This window comes from Sebastes umbrosus, chromosome 14 (genome assembly GCF_015220745.1).
Source record: "Sebastes umbrosus isolate fSebUmb1 chromosome 14, fSebUmb1.pri, whole genome shotgun sequence".
Lineage (NCBI taxonomy): Eukaryota > Metazoa > Chordata > Actinopteri > Perciformes > Sebastidae > Sebastes > Sebastes umbrosus.
This window is the reverse complement of record NC_051282.1, coordinates 14,425,619-14,445,483: the sequence shown is the minus strand read 5'-3', so window position 1 is coordinate 14,445,483 and position 19,865 is coordinate 14,425,619. Positions and strand designations below refer to the sequence as shown.

Below are 19,865 nucleotides of genomic sequence, written 5' to 3'. Positions count from 1 at the left end.
TCAGCCACTTTAAATATTGTTATTATTAATAATAATAAAAACGATATTAACTTATGATATAACTTAACAGCAAACATAAAACCTTTCAGTTCCAGTATTGCAGTATTATATTCCAGTAAACTTTAATAAAGCCAATAGTTACAACTTCTAAACCCTTTATAAAGGATAGAGTCGGATATTATTCAACATTTTTGTTAAACAAATCTCAGACTCAAACCACGGATGTATAAAGAGAACTGGATACAGCGTTATAGGCGTGCACCCGTTCATTCCTATGAGAGCTGCTCAGTGGCACATGAAGCCAAAATGGCTCGACCGCCGTCATTCCACATCCATAGGACCCATAGAGCAGCTGCAGCAGCGTTTTCTTTAACACCGCCTCCCAGCCCTTGCTCCAGTCTCGGTCTGGGTCTCATTCACATGAACGGAGGAAGGAAAAGAACTCTGGATTTGGCTACTAGTGCATTTTACAACTTTTATGACCTAATGATTTAAATAAGGGCTATTCAAGTGTTCATACTGGAAAGTTGATTTACCACTAAAAAACTGATCAGTTACAGACTTCTCTTTCCTGATGTAAGTCTATGGGAAAAGTCTTTTGGGGCTCAATGACATCACTTCATGGACGCAGAAATTGTAATACCGCCTTTTGGCCACTTTGAAAATTTGCTTCAAAGTCCAGCGCTCTTCCTGGGAACTTGACTCAAACCAACACGTTAGTCCGTTTCTAAATAGAAAGGTGAATTCCCACCCCTTCCGGTGGACCCCATGGGACCTTATTTCAGAAAAAATATGAATGGTAACCAACGGCGAGTGAGAATTATTTTTTTGATCCCGTTTGAATTGCGCCATGAATCACATATATGATGTTTGTCATCTTAAAAGATTTTTCAAGTCACTGGAGGATTTATCAAACAAACAGGTGGAAATAGTGACTTTGATGGGGACTATTTTCAGTGGCGTATTAATCCACATGTGGTGCTCTAGAGAGTATTAGTGGCAGCAGGATGGTGTATGTGGGATTGAGTCAGAATAAACTACAGCGTGTGTGTTCATGGTGATGAAGGAACATATGTCACCCAGTGACACAGTGAGGCTCATTGATGAGTTTTAATGGAGCTCTATGACTCAGAGGACGAAGAGATATCAGGCTGTGATACACACACTATACTAGAATATCTAGAATATCACCAGACTTGTACTGTGTAATTGTACTAGTGTAGTTCTTTTCTATTTATCATTAACATGTCATCAACACTGTGTAGAGCCACATGCTGCAGAGGAGACTCACTTGGCTTTTCCCCTCAACACTAAACAACACACACACACACACACACACACACACACACACACATGTATACTGTGTATATATATATATACTGTATATACTGTATATTCAGGCAGCCAGAGTAATAAAAAAACTCTCCCATGTGTTGTTCCCTTCAACTGTCAGCGTTGTGTGGCAGGTGGCAGGAGGTCAAGAACCCGGGTGTTGCATCATGAGGGGGAAACACACATCACTAGTACATCCTGTTCACAGAAACATCAGGCTGAGAGCAGGAAGGACACGCTGACAAGTAAAAATGAAAGTTTGTCATTCTGCATTATTTCCTGTCATTGAAGAATTTGGTTTTACTCTTTAAGTTTGTGGTTAACGTGTTAGCAGAGTATTTTATTTTGAACACGGAAAGTACTTTTACTCAAGCACTCTGCTTAAGTACAACTTTGGGGTACTTTACTTGAGTATTTCCTTTTTATGCAACTTTATACTTTTACCAACGAGTATAGAAGCAAAGAGACAAAACTTCTGTTTTTTTGACGACAGACGCCATAAAACGCTTATTATATTTATAATATTTCATTGTTCAACACAGGCCATTTCGGTAGAATATGACAATAGAATAGAAATAATTAGCGTAGCTCTGCTGCTAGGCGCTGATGTTGCAATGGAACGAACAATTGACTTTCACTTCTTGGCAATATCAGTTCTTTGCTTCTACTAAGTAACATCTATTTGACAGCTTTAGTTACTTTTAGGATTAAGATTTCATATCAAAAACATAATAAATTGTATAAAATAAATAAAAATACATTAAACTAGTGGTTTCCAACCTTTTTGTAACGTAGGCAACTATAACAAAAATGCTGCACTTATTAAGACAAATAACACTGGAAAGCATAAAGAACATTTTCCTGATATTATTTCTGTACTTTTACCTGAATAACATTTTGAATGCAGGACATGTACAGGAGTATTTGTACATTAATGTAGTGGTACTTTTACTTCAGTAAAAGGTCTGATTTGGGTTCACTTGATTGACTCTCTTTTGTAATATAATATTGTCTTCAGTGGCTCTTTAAAGGGACTCTAAATAAGAATCAGAAATTGCTTGTTAACAGCGACACCTGTGGCCGTTAAGTCAATGAAAGTCAGCGTCCTGTTGCTCGCGCTCACGCTTGTGCTCGCTCTACAAAGTTACAAACAGTACCTTTAAGGCTCCATGATTCACTTTTTTTGACAAAATGTGGTTTGTTCTTACAACCTTTTTAGCAGCAGCTCTTGAATCCTCTTTTTGAGTCATTGAACATAACTCCACACTTCCTCTTTAACAGCACTCGTGTCAAGTTAGGACACTTGGGGTCGATCACACATCGACTGATGAGAAACAACAGCTCAGCTGCGACCACATCCTTCCTCCTATCTTCAGTCTCACTTATATGCAAAGACGAGTTAATGTTTTTTTTTGGGAACCCCAAGTTTTTTAGCTCTCACAGTAAAAACACAGTCAGCAGTGAGAGATGAAGCCACGGAAAGCAGATCATATCTTGTTTTATTAATCATATAAATACAAATTTCAACAGAGGAAATGAACATAAAGTACTTGAGATAAATCTCTATAAAATAGTCATGGATTAGAACAGAGTGAATCCATGTAGTAAAAGCAAAATAAAAGTTTAACAGGAGGTAAAAGAAAATCTTCAGGGTGGCTGGGACACATCAGCTGTATTTTACTGGTTACATGGAGCTAAACCAGTAACCCCCCCTGCAGGAAGACTCCCCCGTCGGCCCAAAAAAACTCCAAAACCTGCAGCTCTTTCATTAAACACAACAGCAGGCAACGCGTTCCGTCACCAAAACTTATCAATCAGGAGTTCAGCACATTTCACACATTAAACATTCACCTCAACTCGTCTGATTTAAAGGAAAAATCCACCCTCAAGTCACTGAACACACCTCAACCTGCCTGATTTAAAGCACCATGGCCTGTTTACTACAAATTAGGTTCACTTTTAATCACAAACATGTTGCTGTGTTTTAGGCATGTTTATGTATTATTTCTACCGTGGACTAAAAATCTACTTAGAGACTCTCTGGAGTCGTGTAATCCATCACAGTGAGCATAAAATCTGCATTAATTTATATTTAAGTATTGAAAACAAAATGTACTTAAACTATCAAAAGTGAAAGTACTCATCATGCAGAAAAATCATTTTATATTATTGGATTATTTTCTGTTCATGTTGCAGCTAATTCCAACTTTATATATTGTTAGTTTTAATTAAATTATCATTTTATTCGTCTTAAATGATGGTAAACAATGTTTTTAAGTTTTTGGATTGTTGCTCAGACAAAACAATACATTTCATGACATTTTTCATTGTTTTCTGATGTTTTACAGAACACACTTTTAGCTGATGAATCGAGAAATTGGCAGGTTAATTGATAATGAAAAGAATCTAGACTTTTCAATTCAATCAGCACTGTGTGATACTGTAACATTAATGTTCACCGTGATGGATTATTTAACTAAAGGAAGCTTCTATGGAGGACGGAACCTGCCAAAATAAATAAATAAAAAGTATTAAATGTAGCAAAAATTGTTAAAAATAAATGTAACCATAAATTAATTGATAAAATGTGAAAATGTATTTTAATTTGCTTTTTTATTTATTTATCTTTGTATTAATTCCCTTATTTATTTACTCTTCTGTTTAATTTTCCCTTTTATTTATTTTTATTAATTCTTAAATGTATTTATTTATTTCTGCATTTATTTTAAATTGACTTTTAAATGTATGTATTTATTAATGCATTTCTTTCTTTATTTATTTCTGCACAATTTTCCCTTCGCATTTCACCCCTTATATATTTTTGTATTCTTTTCTTCATATATTTCTGCATCATTGTGCAAATAAGAAAAGAAAAAAAGAAATAAATGCATAAATACATATATTTGAAAATAAACAAATGAATACTTTTTTTTTTTAGAAATTAATAATACATAAATAAAGAAATGAAAGGGGAAATTAAACAGAGGCGTAAATAAATAAGGGAATGAATACAAAAAAAAATAAAAATAAAGAAGCAAACTCAAACAGAAATGCCACATTTTATCAATTAATGGCTACACTTATTTTTCTATTTTTGCTACATTTAATGGCATATTTATTTATTTATTGAGTAATTTATTAATTTTAATTTATTTTATTTTTCATTTAAATTGTTCAGGTTCCGTCTTCCATAAGCTTCAAAAGTCTGCAGAAACCTCGACTACCTGCAACTGACCAACAATAATTAGAAAATGTAAAATGGTCTTGGTTGCATTCAGAATGGTCAACAAAAGATGTACACATTATTGAAGCAGCAAAAGCTCCTTTTAAAGAAGGTGAATTACCCAGAGAAAGGGCAGTAAACATGTCTGTATGAAGACTGTGTCAAACTATTACACAAGAATGTGAAAGATTCACAGAACAAAACAAGTCCAGAGGTGTAAAACATCTGTTTCTCTGAGTGTTTCAGGAGGGAGTTTTCCTTTACGTTCATTCATTTATCACATATCAGATGTTTAAATAGAATCTCATCAGGTTTGTTGGATTTGGACAGTATTCATTTAGTGATGTAATGAAGTGAAAATAACAGCTTTGAGCCGCTGTGAAAACAAATAAAAGAGAAACAGAGGAAATAGTTGATTGTCTGTGTGAAGCTGTGAACAACAAAATCTTTCTCTCCGCATCCCGTCGCTTCCTGATGTCGACAATAACTGCTTCCTCTTTGTCGGGATGTGAAGGTGACTTTCTGTTCTTCACTAAACTTTAATCTACTGGTGATTTTTGTGTGTGTAAAGAGGACAGCGAACATAAAGAGTCTTGTTGAGGTTTTTCATTCAGGACTCTCTGACCCGTCTGTCTGTCGAGCTCTGCTGTGAATTCTTCAGCAGCAGTTTGTTTAAACCCTCTGATCCTGTCTGTGTCTGCAGCAGAGAATACATTCAGAGCACATGTGGGGCCTCTCCCGTCCACACAGACAGAGGTAGGAGTGGTTGAGCGTCTGAAAGGTTGTGTGGAAAATCACTGAGTTGGCCTCTGAACCCCCCCGCAGACAGAAACATGGCAGAGGTACCGGCAGCTCACCGCCAAAATATTCATAAATCAGATTAAAATGTGCGTTTTTGTGAGTTCATCATCAGCGTGACTGAAATCTTTTGGCTTTATTTACAAAACTGCCTCATCATCAATAAACAGAAAAATCAATCTGACCCGACTCTTAATGAGGAGAATTAAAACTAACTGAAGTCTGACAGTCGGCCTGAAATGATTCATAACAAAAAACAGCTCTTCAGATAATCTAATTATTGCCGTTCTACCAAACCCATCCATCAGTATTTCTACAGATCATCTTCATTCACCATGTGTGTTTTTTGTTTTTTCACACATTGATCCAACATGACAGTTTGTGCCTCTCGTGTTTTACCATCATTATATCAACACATCCTGCGGTTCTGAAGGGATTCACAGAATCCTCAAACACGTTTCTGTCCATCTGGATGAAATAATATTCTGTCTGCTGCAACACACACAAATATTTTTTCCCAAACTTGTGACGGTATTTTAATCCAGGTAGTCAGAAATATGTCTGTGCTCTTTTTTTTACGACATAAGAAACATGTACGTTTTGTATAAAAATATAAAATAATGTCGATATATTCAAATAGAGAGCCGACGTGAAACCAGAAGTCCATCAATTGAAAAATGTGGATCAGTGTTTACTAAAACCCAAGTCCTCAAATGTCTCAAAGATAATAAGTTTACTGTCATAAAGGAGTAAATAATCCAGAAAATATTCACATTTCAGGAGCTGTAATCAGAAAATTAAGACTTTTTTTCTCTTCAAAAATGACTCAAACTGATTAATTGATTATCAAAAGAGTTGGCAATTAATTTAATAGCTGACAATTAATCGATTAATCATTGCAGCTCTAAACATGACCTTACTCAGCAGTACAGAATGTGATTCACTTGTGTTGTTTAGATAATGACAAAATTACCTGATATCGTCGTTTTTTTCAATATTTCTGTTTTTAGCTGCCTTTGATGGACACCATTTCCCATAAGCCCACAGACCGCACTGGTACATTTTCATGAGAGCTGTAGTTTTTTTGCTGCTCACAACAGTAGTTGTTGTTTTACTTTGTTTGTAATATAAACTATGCAGCAGGAGCTGAATACGGAAAGTGAACTCACCAAATTATTTCAGATGAATTAGAAATGACATAGTTAGAGGAGCTAGACAGGTATGGTGTATTCGACAGAAACTGCCAAAATCAAAATTAGATAAATAAATGACTCGATAAATAAATAAATATCCCCTTAAAAGTAGCAAAATAATATAAAAAAAGCAATGTAGCCATTAATTAATCGATATGTATTAATTCCCTTATTTATTTACTCTTGTTTAATTTCCACTTTTATTTATTTATGTATTTATTTTTATGAATTTTTAAATGTATTGATTTATTTTTGCATTTATTTTAATGTATATATTTATTTATGCATTTATTTTCTTTTAATTTATTTGTTTAAGCATTTATTTATTTATGTATGATTTCCCCTAAGCATTTAACCCCTTATTTATTTTCCCCAAACTTATTTATCTCTGTATTCTTTTCTTTACACATTTCTTCATACATTTGTTTTTACATTTCTTCATGCATTTCTGCTTCATTATGCAAATAAGGGACTTAATACAAAGGTAAATAAATTAAAAAGCAATATAAAACAGAAACATCAATTTATGTTAAATTTTTTCAATTAATTAATGGCTACATTTATTTCTAATATTATTTTTGCTACATTTAATGACATATTTATTCATTTATTTATTTTTTATTTTGGCAGGTTCTGTCCTCCATAGACAGGAAGTGATGCCATGATTCGCTATCAAACTGATAAAACTTTTTCGGTTCTCACGTCGGACAAATTCAGCACAGACGCTGCCATCTTTGTCTGGATCAGGAAGCGGCGGCAATGGACGAGATAAACTAATTAAACATCTTAATGTGCAGCAGAAATAATATTTTGTCACCCAGGTTGGTCTCTGAGCTGGTAAATGTGTTTCTTATTTCTGTGTTAAAGGTGATACATGAGATGCACTAACTGTTGTGTCTCTCTGATGCGTCGGCGTGCATCCAGACAAGAGTTCAGTTTCACTGTGTGAAGCAGTTTCATGGCTGTAGATGAAAGTCAGCTCATCTATGATCCACATGCTCTGTACGTCTGAGGCTGCTTCATCCACAACGCTTCCTTTGTTTATCTGCTGGTTATCGCCAACTTCCTGCCACATTATTTCTGAACCCGCTGAAAGAAGAAGAGTTTGTAAAAAAAACAGATCACATGGCTCCTATCCTCAGAGAGTGCTCTGCTGGGTCCTGAGACCCTCCGGTTCTTCCTCGGCATGGATGACTTGTGATGAAGACAAGAGGAAATGTCTTCGGTTTAGAAAAACAAGAGAGGAAAACAGTATCTTTGTCTTTTTCCATTTCCTCTCATTCCACACATGAACCCCCCTCCCACCCCGACACCCTCCCACCCAGACTCATTTGGCTACACTTGAACCAGCCTCCCCCTCGCAACCCGCCGCTCAGTCTCATCTCGGGCCATGGAGCGCCGACACGACATGGGGCTGCTGGGAGCTGCTGGGCTTAGAGACGCTGGGGGGCCACATGGGAGTCTGTTGCATGTGGTGGTAGTGGTGGTGGTGCATGTGGTGGCCCGTGGGCGACGACGGGGGCAGCCAGGCCGGCTGGTGGCTGGGCGGCGAGGAGGCCCAGAAGGAGCCAAAGCCCGTTGTGGAGGGGGGCGGGGAGCAGGCCATGGATGCCTGGGAGGGACCGCTGCCGGCGCTGGAGCCGCAATCAGACGCCCGCAGCTTAGAGAACATGGTGATGGCGTCCGGGAAGTTGGGCGGCGTGGCGGGAGTGTTTCTGGGAGTACACATCTGTGAGACAAACACAAGAGGACGGAAGTTAACAGGAAGTCGTTTCTTCAATGTTACTGAACATAGAAAGGTGATAATGTAAACATCATTTATGTTTTAATTAGCTGTCAAAGTTAAAAACGAGATAACGCAAATTAATTTTTAACACCACTAATTTCTTTAACGCATTAATGCAACTTGCGATTTTCAGGTTGTTTTAATATATTTGTAGGATGTCAATCGATTCAAATATTTAATCGCAAGTAATCGCGCATTTTTTATCTGTTCAAAATGTACCTTAAAGGGAGATTTGTCAAGTATTTAATACTCTTATCAACATGGGAGTGGGCAAATATGCTGCTTTATGAAAATGTATGTATATATTTATTATTGGAAATCAATTAAAACACAAAACAATGATAAATATTGTCCAGAAACCCTCACAGGCACTGCATTTAGCATAAGAAATATGCTCAAATCATAACATGGCAAACTGCAGCCCAACAGGCAACAACAGCTGTCAGTGTGTCAGTGTGCTGACTTGACTATGACCTGCCAAAAACTGCATTTGATTATCATAAAGTGAGCATGTCTGTAAAGGGGAGACTCGTGGGTACCCATAGAACCGTTATTATTGCGTCAACTTTGACAGCATGTAGGCTGATTACAGCATTTAAAATATGTTTTGAACTGTAAAATCAGTGTTGATGTGTGATCTGTGTGCGACACGCTGCTAAATGCCAAACGTCCTCCGTGGGAACATCAATTAAAGTGTAATTTATACACACACACACACACGGATCAGATCATATAGCATCCAGAAATAGAGGAAGGGTCGTCTCAGCTGTGCAGCAGGAGGGAGGAGGAAATATTCAGAGCGAGTAAACACACACACACACACACACACACACACGTTAAGACGTTTCTGACTAAAACAGCTATACTTCACCAAAACTACTTAGCTGTTTGTCTCCTGCACAACTGTGTGAGACACTTAGTTTTGTTCGTAGTTATCAGCCAACCAATTCTTTCATCAATCAGACTGTATCACCTACGACCCCATCTGAGTCTGATGTTATAGCTAATAAACTCACATCCTGTCTGATATATTAAAACACATGAATGTGTGACTCATTGAGGTTAAAAAGTAAACGTTCTTGCTCGGCTCCTCAGGGAGTGCCTGTGTTCAGGCTGCATCTCTATGTGTGTTCACGATCACACTGGTGACCTTTAATGTCATTACAGCCTGAACTCACAATGAGCCGCTCTGTTGCTCCATTTATGAAGCTGGTTACTGTTTGTTTTTTTATATTTTATTCTTCATATTATCTGTTATATATCAGTTATGTCTTCACATCTGTTTTATTTAGTTTTTATTGTGAATCAATGTGTTTTTTGATGTCATGAAATAAAGCAGCTTGACTCTAGGGCTGGGACGATACACCTATCTCCTGATTCGATACTATCACGGTACTTGAGTGCCGATTCGATATGTATATATTTTCTTTTTTGCTCTGCTTTTCCTGCAATGTGTGAAACCCAAAGTGTTCCCATACTTTATTGTATGTGTAGTGTTTACCACTTTGGATTTAATAAGTGAGGGTGCAGGTCGTATTCACGCGGACCCTCTGCTGGTTTCTGCTTTGTCGTTTCAGCTCGCTGCGGTTTGTTTTGATTTGTCGGATACAGAACGGATATGACGTTACTCAGACTACAACAATAGAAGCTAGAAACTTCCTTCTACCTCCACATAGACTCAAATCAAGCAAATATATCGATTCTGGCATTAAAAAAAATCTATTTCAAAATCATAAAAAAAAACATCACGATACGTACTGTAGCTGAATCGATTTTTTCCCCCACCCCCTACTGATCTCATTGGCTCAGAGTCATCTTTATGAAACAGTTAATCACTAATAATAATAATAATAATAATAATTAGTCCTGTTTCTCTGTCTTTACAGCTGTACTTTTCTTCTGCATCTTAAAAGAGTTCATCTTTCATTAAAGGCTCATTATTGCTGCAACACTGACTTCTTTCTCCTCCATGCTCGTGGCCCTCGGGGCATTGAGGAGCCATGTTGGGACAGCTTGAATGTAGGAGGAGGAGGAGGAGGCGGAGGAATAGGAGGAGGTCTTGCAGCTGATGCTCCCCCTGAGTGTCCTCACTCTTCCTCTCACACATCTGCAGCTGTACAGCCCTGCACTCGTCCACATACACACCGGAGCCTCGGGCGAGATGATGTCACCGCACTGCACCCAAAATAATAACAAACCCGGCCGACGGCTCTCACACACACACACTTCCTCCTTCCTCACCCTTTCAAGCAACAACACGCTACGCCCAGAGCAACCGACCGGCACGTACACCGACCCGAGAGGAGGAGGAGAAAGAAAAATAGACTGAAAACAAAACAGGGCTGCAGATGTGGGCACGCTCTTCCTGCATGATCGGGACCAGACCAACCCGAGAGAGAAGACTCAGATATGCACACAGTTAAGAAACAGGGTTGCATAAGCAGCAGAGAGGGCACTGTGACGCAAGTCTGCTCAGACACACAGTCGTTATTTCATTCATTCACACTTGAGAGTTTTGTCCAGTGAATCTTTTCTTCAGTATTGTTACTGTTACAGGGCTGCAGTTAAAGATTAAACAGCTAATATGGCTGCACACACCCTCCTTATAGCCATTCTGTGACGTGTCTCTGTCCAAATGAAATGAAGAGAGACCAGAGTTTCCTGTTGCAATGAAAGTGTTCTTCATGTGATTGTTTTCAGGTCCAGTATGGTGAGACTTGCTCTGTCTGTTAAAGCCCGGCTGCTGGTCAGTGGGTTCATCCTTCCCACCGTCCAGAACGAGTGATTCAGCCTCCGTTTAGCCACACATGCCTTAATATTTTTTATTTAGCGGAACTAAATGGACTTACCATCTGGTGGTGGTGACTGGGGATGTTGGCCTCCTGGAAGAAGGAGCTTAAGGCCGTCTGCAGAGGGACAGAGAGAGAGGAGATGAATTTATTTAAATTAAAAACCAACAACAAGTAGACGTATAGAAGTCAAACATTTGCCTTCTTCGCCCCTCCGACCACAGAGAGGAAGAACAGACCCATCCCCCCCTTCTTCACCATCAGCCCGCGGGTCAGTTAACACAACTGGTCACGTGACCTCAGGGTTAAAACTATTATCTCCACGCTGGGATCTGAAACAGGGTTTGTAGACCATAAGAGAGCCGTTTTCAGATTAGCTACAAGCTAACTGACTGATACACAGGAATACTGACGCTGAATTAAGGTGGGACTTCTTCTGAAGTTTGTGTCTGAAAACGTACAAACAAACACTCATTTTGTTATAATAATAAAACTGAGATAAATGTCTCTCTCAGGTCCAACAAAGCAGAGCTGAAGCGATTCATCTAGGGATACAACTAATGATTTATTTTCTACTAATCGATTGGTTCCCCAAGTTCAAATAGCTGTTTCACCCGTCCAACTGTCCAAAACCCAAAGATATTTAGTTTAATATCATAGAAGACAGCAAATATTCACAATTGAGAAGCTGAAAAATGAATGTTTGCCTAAATATGTACTTGAATGATAAATTTAATACCCAAACCCGAATTTTGGGAAGTACCAGACGCATTTGCGATACCGGTATCGGAACAACTCTAGACATTTCAAGACGTCTCCTTGGACTCTGATGGAAGATGGACATTTTTCACCAAATGATTGATCAGTTAACTGATGAATTATAAAATACAACAACCCTACAACAACAACAACCAGAGTCCTGCTGGAGGTGGAGAACAGAGACACTATAATAAAATGTTAACAGCAGCCGTCATAGCCGCCACCCTGCACAAACAAGGAAATGAGTTGGCTTCTTGTATTGTTCCTCTTTGTTGTGAACAAAGCCAGCAAGAACAAACACACTTTCATGACCTCGGAGAAAAAACAGAAACAAGCCGCTGACGATTCCTCTGAATGTGATTCATGCAGTGGATGACGGGAAACACGGATGTAATCAAGGGGGTAGTTTAGAATCTAGTTTAGAGGGTGATGTAAACTCAAATATGTCGAGTCTATTTTACTTTAAGAGTGCTGATAGATGCTGGTACTGGAGGTGAAGTAGCTGTTGGGAAAACTTTTTTGTTAAACAAGCCTGTGAATGAAACGTGATGGTGACACATGAGAGGCTGCACCATGTTTCTGTGAGACAGTGTGAGCTTGTTTTACTGCTCAGCGTAGCCTCCATTTCCCTTCACTGGAGTGAGGCCTCTTTCTTTCTCACCAACACTTCACACCCCTCCCACCCCCCCCACCCCCTCATACGGCGGTCTGGTTGTTTGACAACAGCAGCGGCGGTGCAGGAATGTCTGCCGTACAACGTGACACACATCTCAAAGTGTGAAAGTGCTCTGCTGCTTTTGTGTGTTGGGCCACTGAGTCCACGCTGCTCTTTGTCTCGTCTCGGTTCATTTCTCAGGACCTGGTCCGGTCACTAATGTCTCAGTGTCCATTCACATTTCCTGCTGCTGTAAACACAAACGCTCACATGAGGAACACAGTTTACCACCAAGGTTTCTATAACGGCTCCTTTACTGGACATTATGTTTCCTCAGTGATTACAAAACCATTACAGTGAGTAAAGGTGTGGTTTATGTAATGTAGATTTAAATTCTTCTTTTAATTCAGTATGTTGTTGTTTAAGTGTTGACTGTTGGGCGCCCCGACAGCTCAGTTAGTAGAGCAGGCGCCCCTTATAACAAGGCTGAGTCCTAACCGCGGCAGCCCAGGTTCGAATCTGACCTCCGACCATTTCCGCATGACCCCCCCGCCTCTCTCTCCCCCTTTCTAAAACTGTCTACTGTCCTATCAATAAAGGCTTGGAAATGCCAAAAATAATCTTTAAGTGTTGAATGTTGTCACTGATTAAAGGGTAGAAAATATACTGCAAAAGTATCTTTGTAAAAAGTTGTAAAAATGGACGTTGTGCCTACTGCAATGACAAAACATTAAGTAAATAAGAGATTGGGAGCATTTCTATTGGCTCCACACGGCTCTTAACATTGCATTACAGCTGAGCCGGCAGCTCGTAGCTAACGGCAAAGAAGAGGTTGCTGAGAGGTGAAAGTCAATTATTTGTTCCATTGCATCGTTGGCGCCCAGCAGCAGAGCTACGTTTCTGCCATTTTGGACTGAAAGTGACTACCGGACACCAGTTAAACGTTCGCCTACAAAGTGCCGTACAAAAGTAAAACTAAATTATTTCTATTCTATTGTAATATATTTAATGGTTCTACCGAAATGGCCTGTGTTGAACAATGAAAATATTATGCATACTATTTTAACTACTCACTCACTTACTTATTTGTGTATTAAACTATTCTGCCCGGCTGCTTCCCAGCAGAGCATAAAGTGAGCGATGGACATAAATGGAAGTTAGAAAAATCCAGCACACAGATTTTGAAAGCAATCTCAAACTTTTTCATGTCAAGGATCCAAAATAGATGTACAATAGACCTCAGACTATGGATGTATAAGAGGGTGTCCCATGCTTTTGCCTTGCGTTTTAGTAAATAGCCTACAACTACATTCAATTCTGTTTATGTCATGCTACCATCACTACTAGCTACTGGCCGATAGCCGGTTGTTTGGGAACAGAGATGTTGATACATCTACCACAGTACAGGCTTACAGCATACAGCCCATGGGGGTATTATAAGATAATAAAAGTGATGCATTACAGTCAATATGTCCATTATTAGAGCCACATACAGCTAGCAGGAAGCTGGCAGAACCAGATATGTCATATGAGCGTGCAGGGCGGTGCGGTCCCGTGGGTCTGATGCACGAGGTTGATTTACCTAAAAAAAATCTGATCCTCTGATTTACAGACGTTTCTTTATACATTCATGGCCACAGACTCATTGGTGTCCAGAATGGCAGCAGCGCTGTTGTCAAAAAAGCCCCAGTTGTATCTCTTTGCTTCTATACTCTTTGACCTAACTGTCTCTCTCTCCCTTCATTGTCATCTTCCATCCATCCACCAGGTTCCCTCTGACTTCCCCTCCTTCCCATCACCCGACTGCTCACCTGTTCCCACTTCCCTCATCAGCTCACCTGCATCTCATTAGCTCATCAGCCTCTCAGTTCATATACAGGTTCATATACCCACTTCCATTCATTCTCTGCCAGACTGTCAAAGTTGTCGACTGCACCTTTACCTGGACCTGGACCTACCTGTATCTGAACCCACCTGCCTGTAAGCTTTTATCCAACTCCACATTTGTAATATGGCAGAACCTCTCAGGGAGGACGTGCCACCACAAACATGAAAACAGTTTGTGTAAATACAGAGAAGATGCATTTCTAGCGTTACTTTGAAAATAACTAAATCAAATAAAAGTCTATTGTGGGCATTTAAAAAGGGACATAATGCTGCAATCATTGTCACAATATCAGACGTTTATGTCAGCAACAGCTTAATGGCTTGTATCGCAGCATTTAGTTACAATACAGTTTGTTTTATTCTTTATACAACACAAAATTCATCCTGTCGTCGCTTTTTAAGGACCTGTGATCACAAAATATTATGTACAATTATTAATACATCATCCTCTAATCTTTCCTACAGTTAAATCTCCCTGGTGATGTCCATTCAAACAACGTCAAAGGTAATGAACTGTTTTTCATCTCTTTCTCTGGTATGATATGCTGCATTAATGTGGTTGTGGAGCGACGGGCTTCGGGGCGCTGAGGACAGAAGACGCCTTCGGCTCCCAGCCAGAACCAGAACACAGAGAATAATCAGGCCACTGCTGTCACACTGACACAAACAATAGTCTGTTTACTACGTTCTCACACTGACACACAATACCACCTGGTATCCTCCAGTCTCTCATGAGAGCATCGGTATCGGCCAATTTTCGCCTTGTTGACTGCAATCGGCTTATCGGCAAATAATATGACATTCACCGATGGAAGTGGCCGATGTTTATGTGTTGCGTTGCATTCATTCTGTGCCGGCTAAATGTTGGGTTGTTAGCTGCTGATTTAATAACATTTCATTTATGTTTCACAAAATGATTTTGTTGGGCTAAGTAATAAATTCCTCTCATTGAGTGGGTACTTGTATATTTGTACGATTTTAATTTGTGCTCATTCAAGCAATGAATGAAAGGCTAAATGACTTTAAGAGTGAAGACATTTCAGTTATTTTTTTTTATAATGAAGACGTCTTTGTTTCCCTGGCACCAAAGGGTGACTCTGACAACATACATGTTGAAAATCAAACATTTTTACTGTATTAATTTAAATATTTCCAAATTAAAAGTCCCTAGAAGTGTATGATTCATCTTTTCCCCCATGGTCTAGTGTTAAAAGCGTTAGCGAAAACTGTAATAAATTGTAATATCAAATCACAATACTTGAAAATCGCAATACCTATCGAATCTGCACCCAAGTATCGTGATAGTATCGAATCAGGAGATGGGTGTATCGTCCCAGCCCTAGTGTTTTGCTGTCCAGGTAACATAAAGTTTAGTGACTCACTGCAGTGACAGAACAATAGTCTCTAAATACTAGTCAATTACCAAACATATTCTCAGCTGACACGCCTGTTTCAGTTCATTAACAGTCAAATGTTAAGCAGGAAAAATTACTTAAAAGATAAATCAATTATCAAAATAGCCGCAGATGAACTTTCTGTTGACTTATTATCGATATCGACTTGTTTCAGCTCTACTCTACAACTGAAACCAACTCACTGCAGTAAATCTAACACTGAGCTCATGAGCAAGTTAAGTCAATCACAACAAACACCTGAGAGGAGCTGAGCCTCCTCCTCCTCCTCCTCCTCCTCTTCCTCCTCCCACCCCTCTGGTGAACCACCTGGCCCGGCTGCAGCCCGACACTGAGCCCCGACAGATGGAGGAGTGGTCTGAGCAGAACCATCTGGAGGCTCAGAACATCCGTCAGGTGTCTGTCAGCTGTTCAACAGGCCTCAAATATATCACACACCAGCAGCCAGAGGACTTCTAGTGATGTTTTCATATGAACCCCAGTCAGCCAGTGTTGAGAATAATAACTGCAGGGCTGCAACTAATGTTTACTTTCATTATTTTATGGATAAATCACTTTGTGTATAAAATGCCTGGTGTGAAAACTAGTGAAATATGTCACATCAGTTTCCCCTGTTGTCTGACCAACAGTTCAAAACCCAAATCTAGTCAGTTTACACTCAGACTCCTCACACTGGAGAAGCTGGAAGCAGAGAATAGATTAAATGATAATTATTCCAGCTTTTAGTAAGTGTTAATAGCACAGGAATGCTTGTGTATATGAGGAACAGCTGGAAGGATAATGCATTTAATCAGTCTATATACAGTATATAACTGAACAAGACTGTCAGAACACTTAGCTCCAAGTACAGTGAGTCTGCTCTTGTGAAGTTACCAAAAAGTAAAATGGTTTACAAACATATTGCTGTTGTTTTTTTCCTCTGACTAGTTAAATAACATAAAATATTAATTGTGAATAAGGGATTGCTTTTATATGTTTAGTAGGGAGGGTTCAGTTTATCATCCTGTGAGATTTGATCTAAACGAACAAGCCAAACCTGTAGTTTATAATCAGTGATACTGGATGAGAACATGTTATCAGACGGGCCGTACAGTCTGTTGAGATGATATCACTGATTTGGGCTCTCCATGTTAACATGAAGTGGTTTGTTTTCAATGACAGCCATTAGACCATAAAACAGTGGAATCATTCCTACAGTATGTTCCCAGGGTTCTTATTGTAAGAGCCTGGTGAGGGATATCTTCACAGTTCAGAACGAAGAGAGACGGGCGTTTCCAGTGCAGTTTGATGGTTAACAATCTATTCAACCACTGTGGTTCGATCATATTGACCCAGGGAAACATACATTGAACATGTGACCCACATTCCTGCCAGTAAAAGTAAGAAAAAAAAAGAATACTGATGATGAAAAAAAGAAATGTCATTATGACAAAGTTTCTCGAAATGACTTGGTATCGCAAAATAATGATATACTTTCTCAAAATAATAACATACTATGTCATTATTTTGAAATACTAAGGAGTTATTTCCAGGGTTCTTCTGGGAACATATAGAACCCTGGGGACATGCAGAACCCTGGGGATATATAGAACCCTGGGAAAATACGCTCCCAAAACAGTAACCTAGCTTGAACTACAGAACACTGGGAACACACAGAACCCTGGGAACTTGTAGAACCCTAGGAACATGTAGAACCCTGGAGACATACAGAACCCTGGGGACATATAGAACCCTGGGAAAATACGCTCCCTAAACAGTAACCTAGCTTGAACTACAGAACCCTGGGAACATACAGAACCCTGGGAATATGTAGAACCTTGGGAACATACGCTCCCAAAGCGGTAACCTAGCTTGAACTACAGAACCCTGGGAACACACAGAACCCTGAGAACATATAGAACCCTGGGAACATGTAGAACCCTGGGAATATACAGAACCCTGGGAACATACAGAACCCTGGGGACATACAGAACCCTGGGGACATATAGAACCCTGGGAAAATACGCTCCCAAAACAGTAACCTAGCTTGAACTACAGAACACTGGGAACACACAGAACCCTGGGAACTTGTAGAACCCTAGGAACATATAGAACCCTGGGAACATGTAGAACCCTGGGGACATACAGAACCCTGGGAACATACAGAACCCTGGGAATATGTAGAACCTTGGGAACATACGCTCCCAAAGCGGTAACCTAGCTTGAACTACAGAACCCTGGGAACACACAGAACCCTGAGAACATATAGAACCCTGGGAACATGTAGAACCCTGGGAATATACAGAACCCTGGGAACATACAGAACCCTGGGAACATGTAGAACCCTGGGGACATACAGAACCCTGGGAAAATACGCTCCCAAAACAGTAACCTAGCTTGAACTACAGAACCCTGGGAACATACAGAACCCTGGGAACACGTAGAACCCTAGGAACATGTAGAACCCTGGGAACATGTAGAACCCTGGGGACATACAGAACCCTGGGGACATATAGAACCCTGGGAACATGTAGAACCCTGGGAATATTCAGAACCCTGGGAACATACAGAACCCTGGGAACATGTAGAACCCCGGGAACATGTAGAACCCTGGGGACATACAGAACCCTGGGAAAATACGCTCCCAAAACAGTAACCTAGCTTGAACTACAGAACCCTGGGAACATGTAGAACCCTGGGAATATACAGAACCCTGGGAACATACAGAACCCTGGGAACATGTAGAACCCCGGGAACATGTAGAACCCTGGGGACATACAGAACCCTGGGAAAATACGCTCCCAAAACAGTAACCTAGCTTGAACTACAGAACCCTGGGAACATACAGAACCCTGGGAACATACAGAACCCTGGGAACACGTAGAACCCCGGAAACATAAGCTCCCAAAACAGTAACCTAGCTTGAACTACAGAACCCTGGGAACATACAGAACCCTGGGAACATGCAGAACCCTGGGAACATACAGAACCCTGGGAACATGTAGAACCCTGGGAACATGTAGAACCCTGGGAACATGTAGAACCGTGGGAACATACAGAACCCTGGGAACAAATGCTCCCAGAACAACAGCCTAGCTTGAGCTGCCTGTTATTCTCTACAGAGGCGGCTAGCAGCTCGGCTAACAACATTAGCTCTGCAGTGACTCCGTGGATTCCTGAGCAGAATGTAAACAACAGACCACCACGTCCTCAGAGCTGCTAGCTGTAGCTGCTGTTAGCTCACAGGAGCGCATGGTGGTAAAGGCAGCACACTAAACACGCTGAATAACTACCAGGAGGAGTTGATCTAACTGTGTGAAGAGCTCACGTACAGCCTGAAGGTTAAATAACCGGAGAAACAGTAGAGTAGAGTAGATAGAGCGGGCGGTCTCACCTCGAACTGCCAGTGGGCCGCTTGTAGGAGCTGCTTCGCCTGATCCGAGGCGCATCCAGCCGTCAAAACAAACTGGTTGATCATCACTTGATGTCTCAGTTCCTCCATATTCACCGACATGACCGCTTCACCCAAAACACGCAGCTGCTTTAAAGTCGAAAATAAAACTAAATAAGTCCTCTGAAGCCTTGAAACCCTTCAATCCTCCTCTCTCTGCCTGTCTGTCTCTCACTGAGTCTCCGCAGCCTCCAGCAGCAGCAACAACAATATTTTCATGTCATCACCAACAACAAAGAGGAGCTCGCTCCTGATTGGACGGCTACGGTACTAGACGAGCGCTGATTGGCTGAAGCCTTTTAAACTTACCAGTGCGCTTGTTTTATTATACAGAGACACCGCCGATGGGTGAGGTCAAGCAGATTCTCAGGCAATAACAACCACCCCGCCCGTCTGTGGTTACTCTGCCGGTTTGTCCACGTGATTTTATTCATGTCCTGTTACACTGACGTCATGTGTTTGACTGGATATTTGGCGAATCCGCAGAGCTGATTGGCTGCTTCCTTTGGCAGGTATGTGAACTAAACACACACATAAACACCCTACATATTTAATATATACTTATATATGTTTTTTTATATATTTATTTTTAATAGATCCT

The 19,865-nt window shown here is 40.2% G+C and overlaps 1 protein-coding gene and 1 long non-coding RNA gene across 2 annotated transcripts; one reads left to right on the top strand and one right to left on the bottom strand.

Moving 5' to 3' along the window:
- Nucleotides 1–7,148: 7,148 nt before the first annotated feature.
- ubald2 (UBA-like domain containing 2) lies at nucleotides 7,149–19,467 on the bottom strand. Its single transcript, XM_037791705.1, has 3 exons — nucleotides 19,208–19,467; nucleotides 11,182–11,238; nucleotides 7,149–8,275 (listed from the first exon to the last, which is right to left on the bottom strand). The coding sequence occupies exons 1-3, from the start codon at nucleotides 19,325–19,327 to the stop codon at nucleotides 7,925–7,927; spliced, it is 528 nt and encodes a 175-aa protein (XP_037647633.1). The 5' UTR covers nucleotides 19,328–19,467; the 3' UTR covers nucleotides 7,149–7,924.
- LOC119501399 lies at nucleotides 13,306–17,129 on the top strand. The gene is made up of 3 exons (XR_005209814.1): nucleotides 13,306–14,515; nucleotides 14,888–14,927; nucleotides 15,992–17,129. It is a non-coding gene; the product is annotated as an uncharacterized LOC119501399 (long non-coding RNA).
- Nucleotides 19,468–19,865: the final 398 nt, after the last annotated feature.

Excerpts from the sequence above, each read along its gene's own strand:
- ubald2 (XM_037791705.1), bottom strand. The coding sequence starts at position 19,327 with ATGTCGGTGAATATGGAGGAACTGAGACATCAAGTGATGATCAACCAG. Across the intron at positions 11,239-19,207 it reads CGGCCCACTGGCAGTTCGAG|ACGGCCTTAAGCTCCTTCTT; the intron begins GTGAGACCGCCC and ends GTCCCTCTGCAG. Across the intron at positions 8,276-11,181 it reads CCAGTCACCACCACCAGATG|ATGTGTACTCCCAGAAACAC; the intron begins GTAAGTCCATTT and ends TTTGTCTCACAG.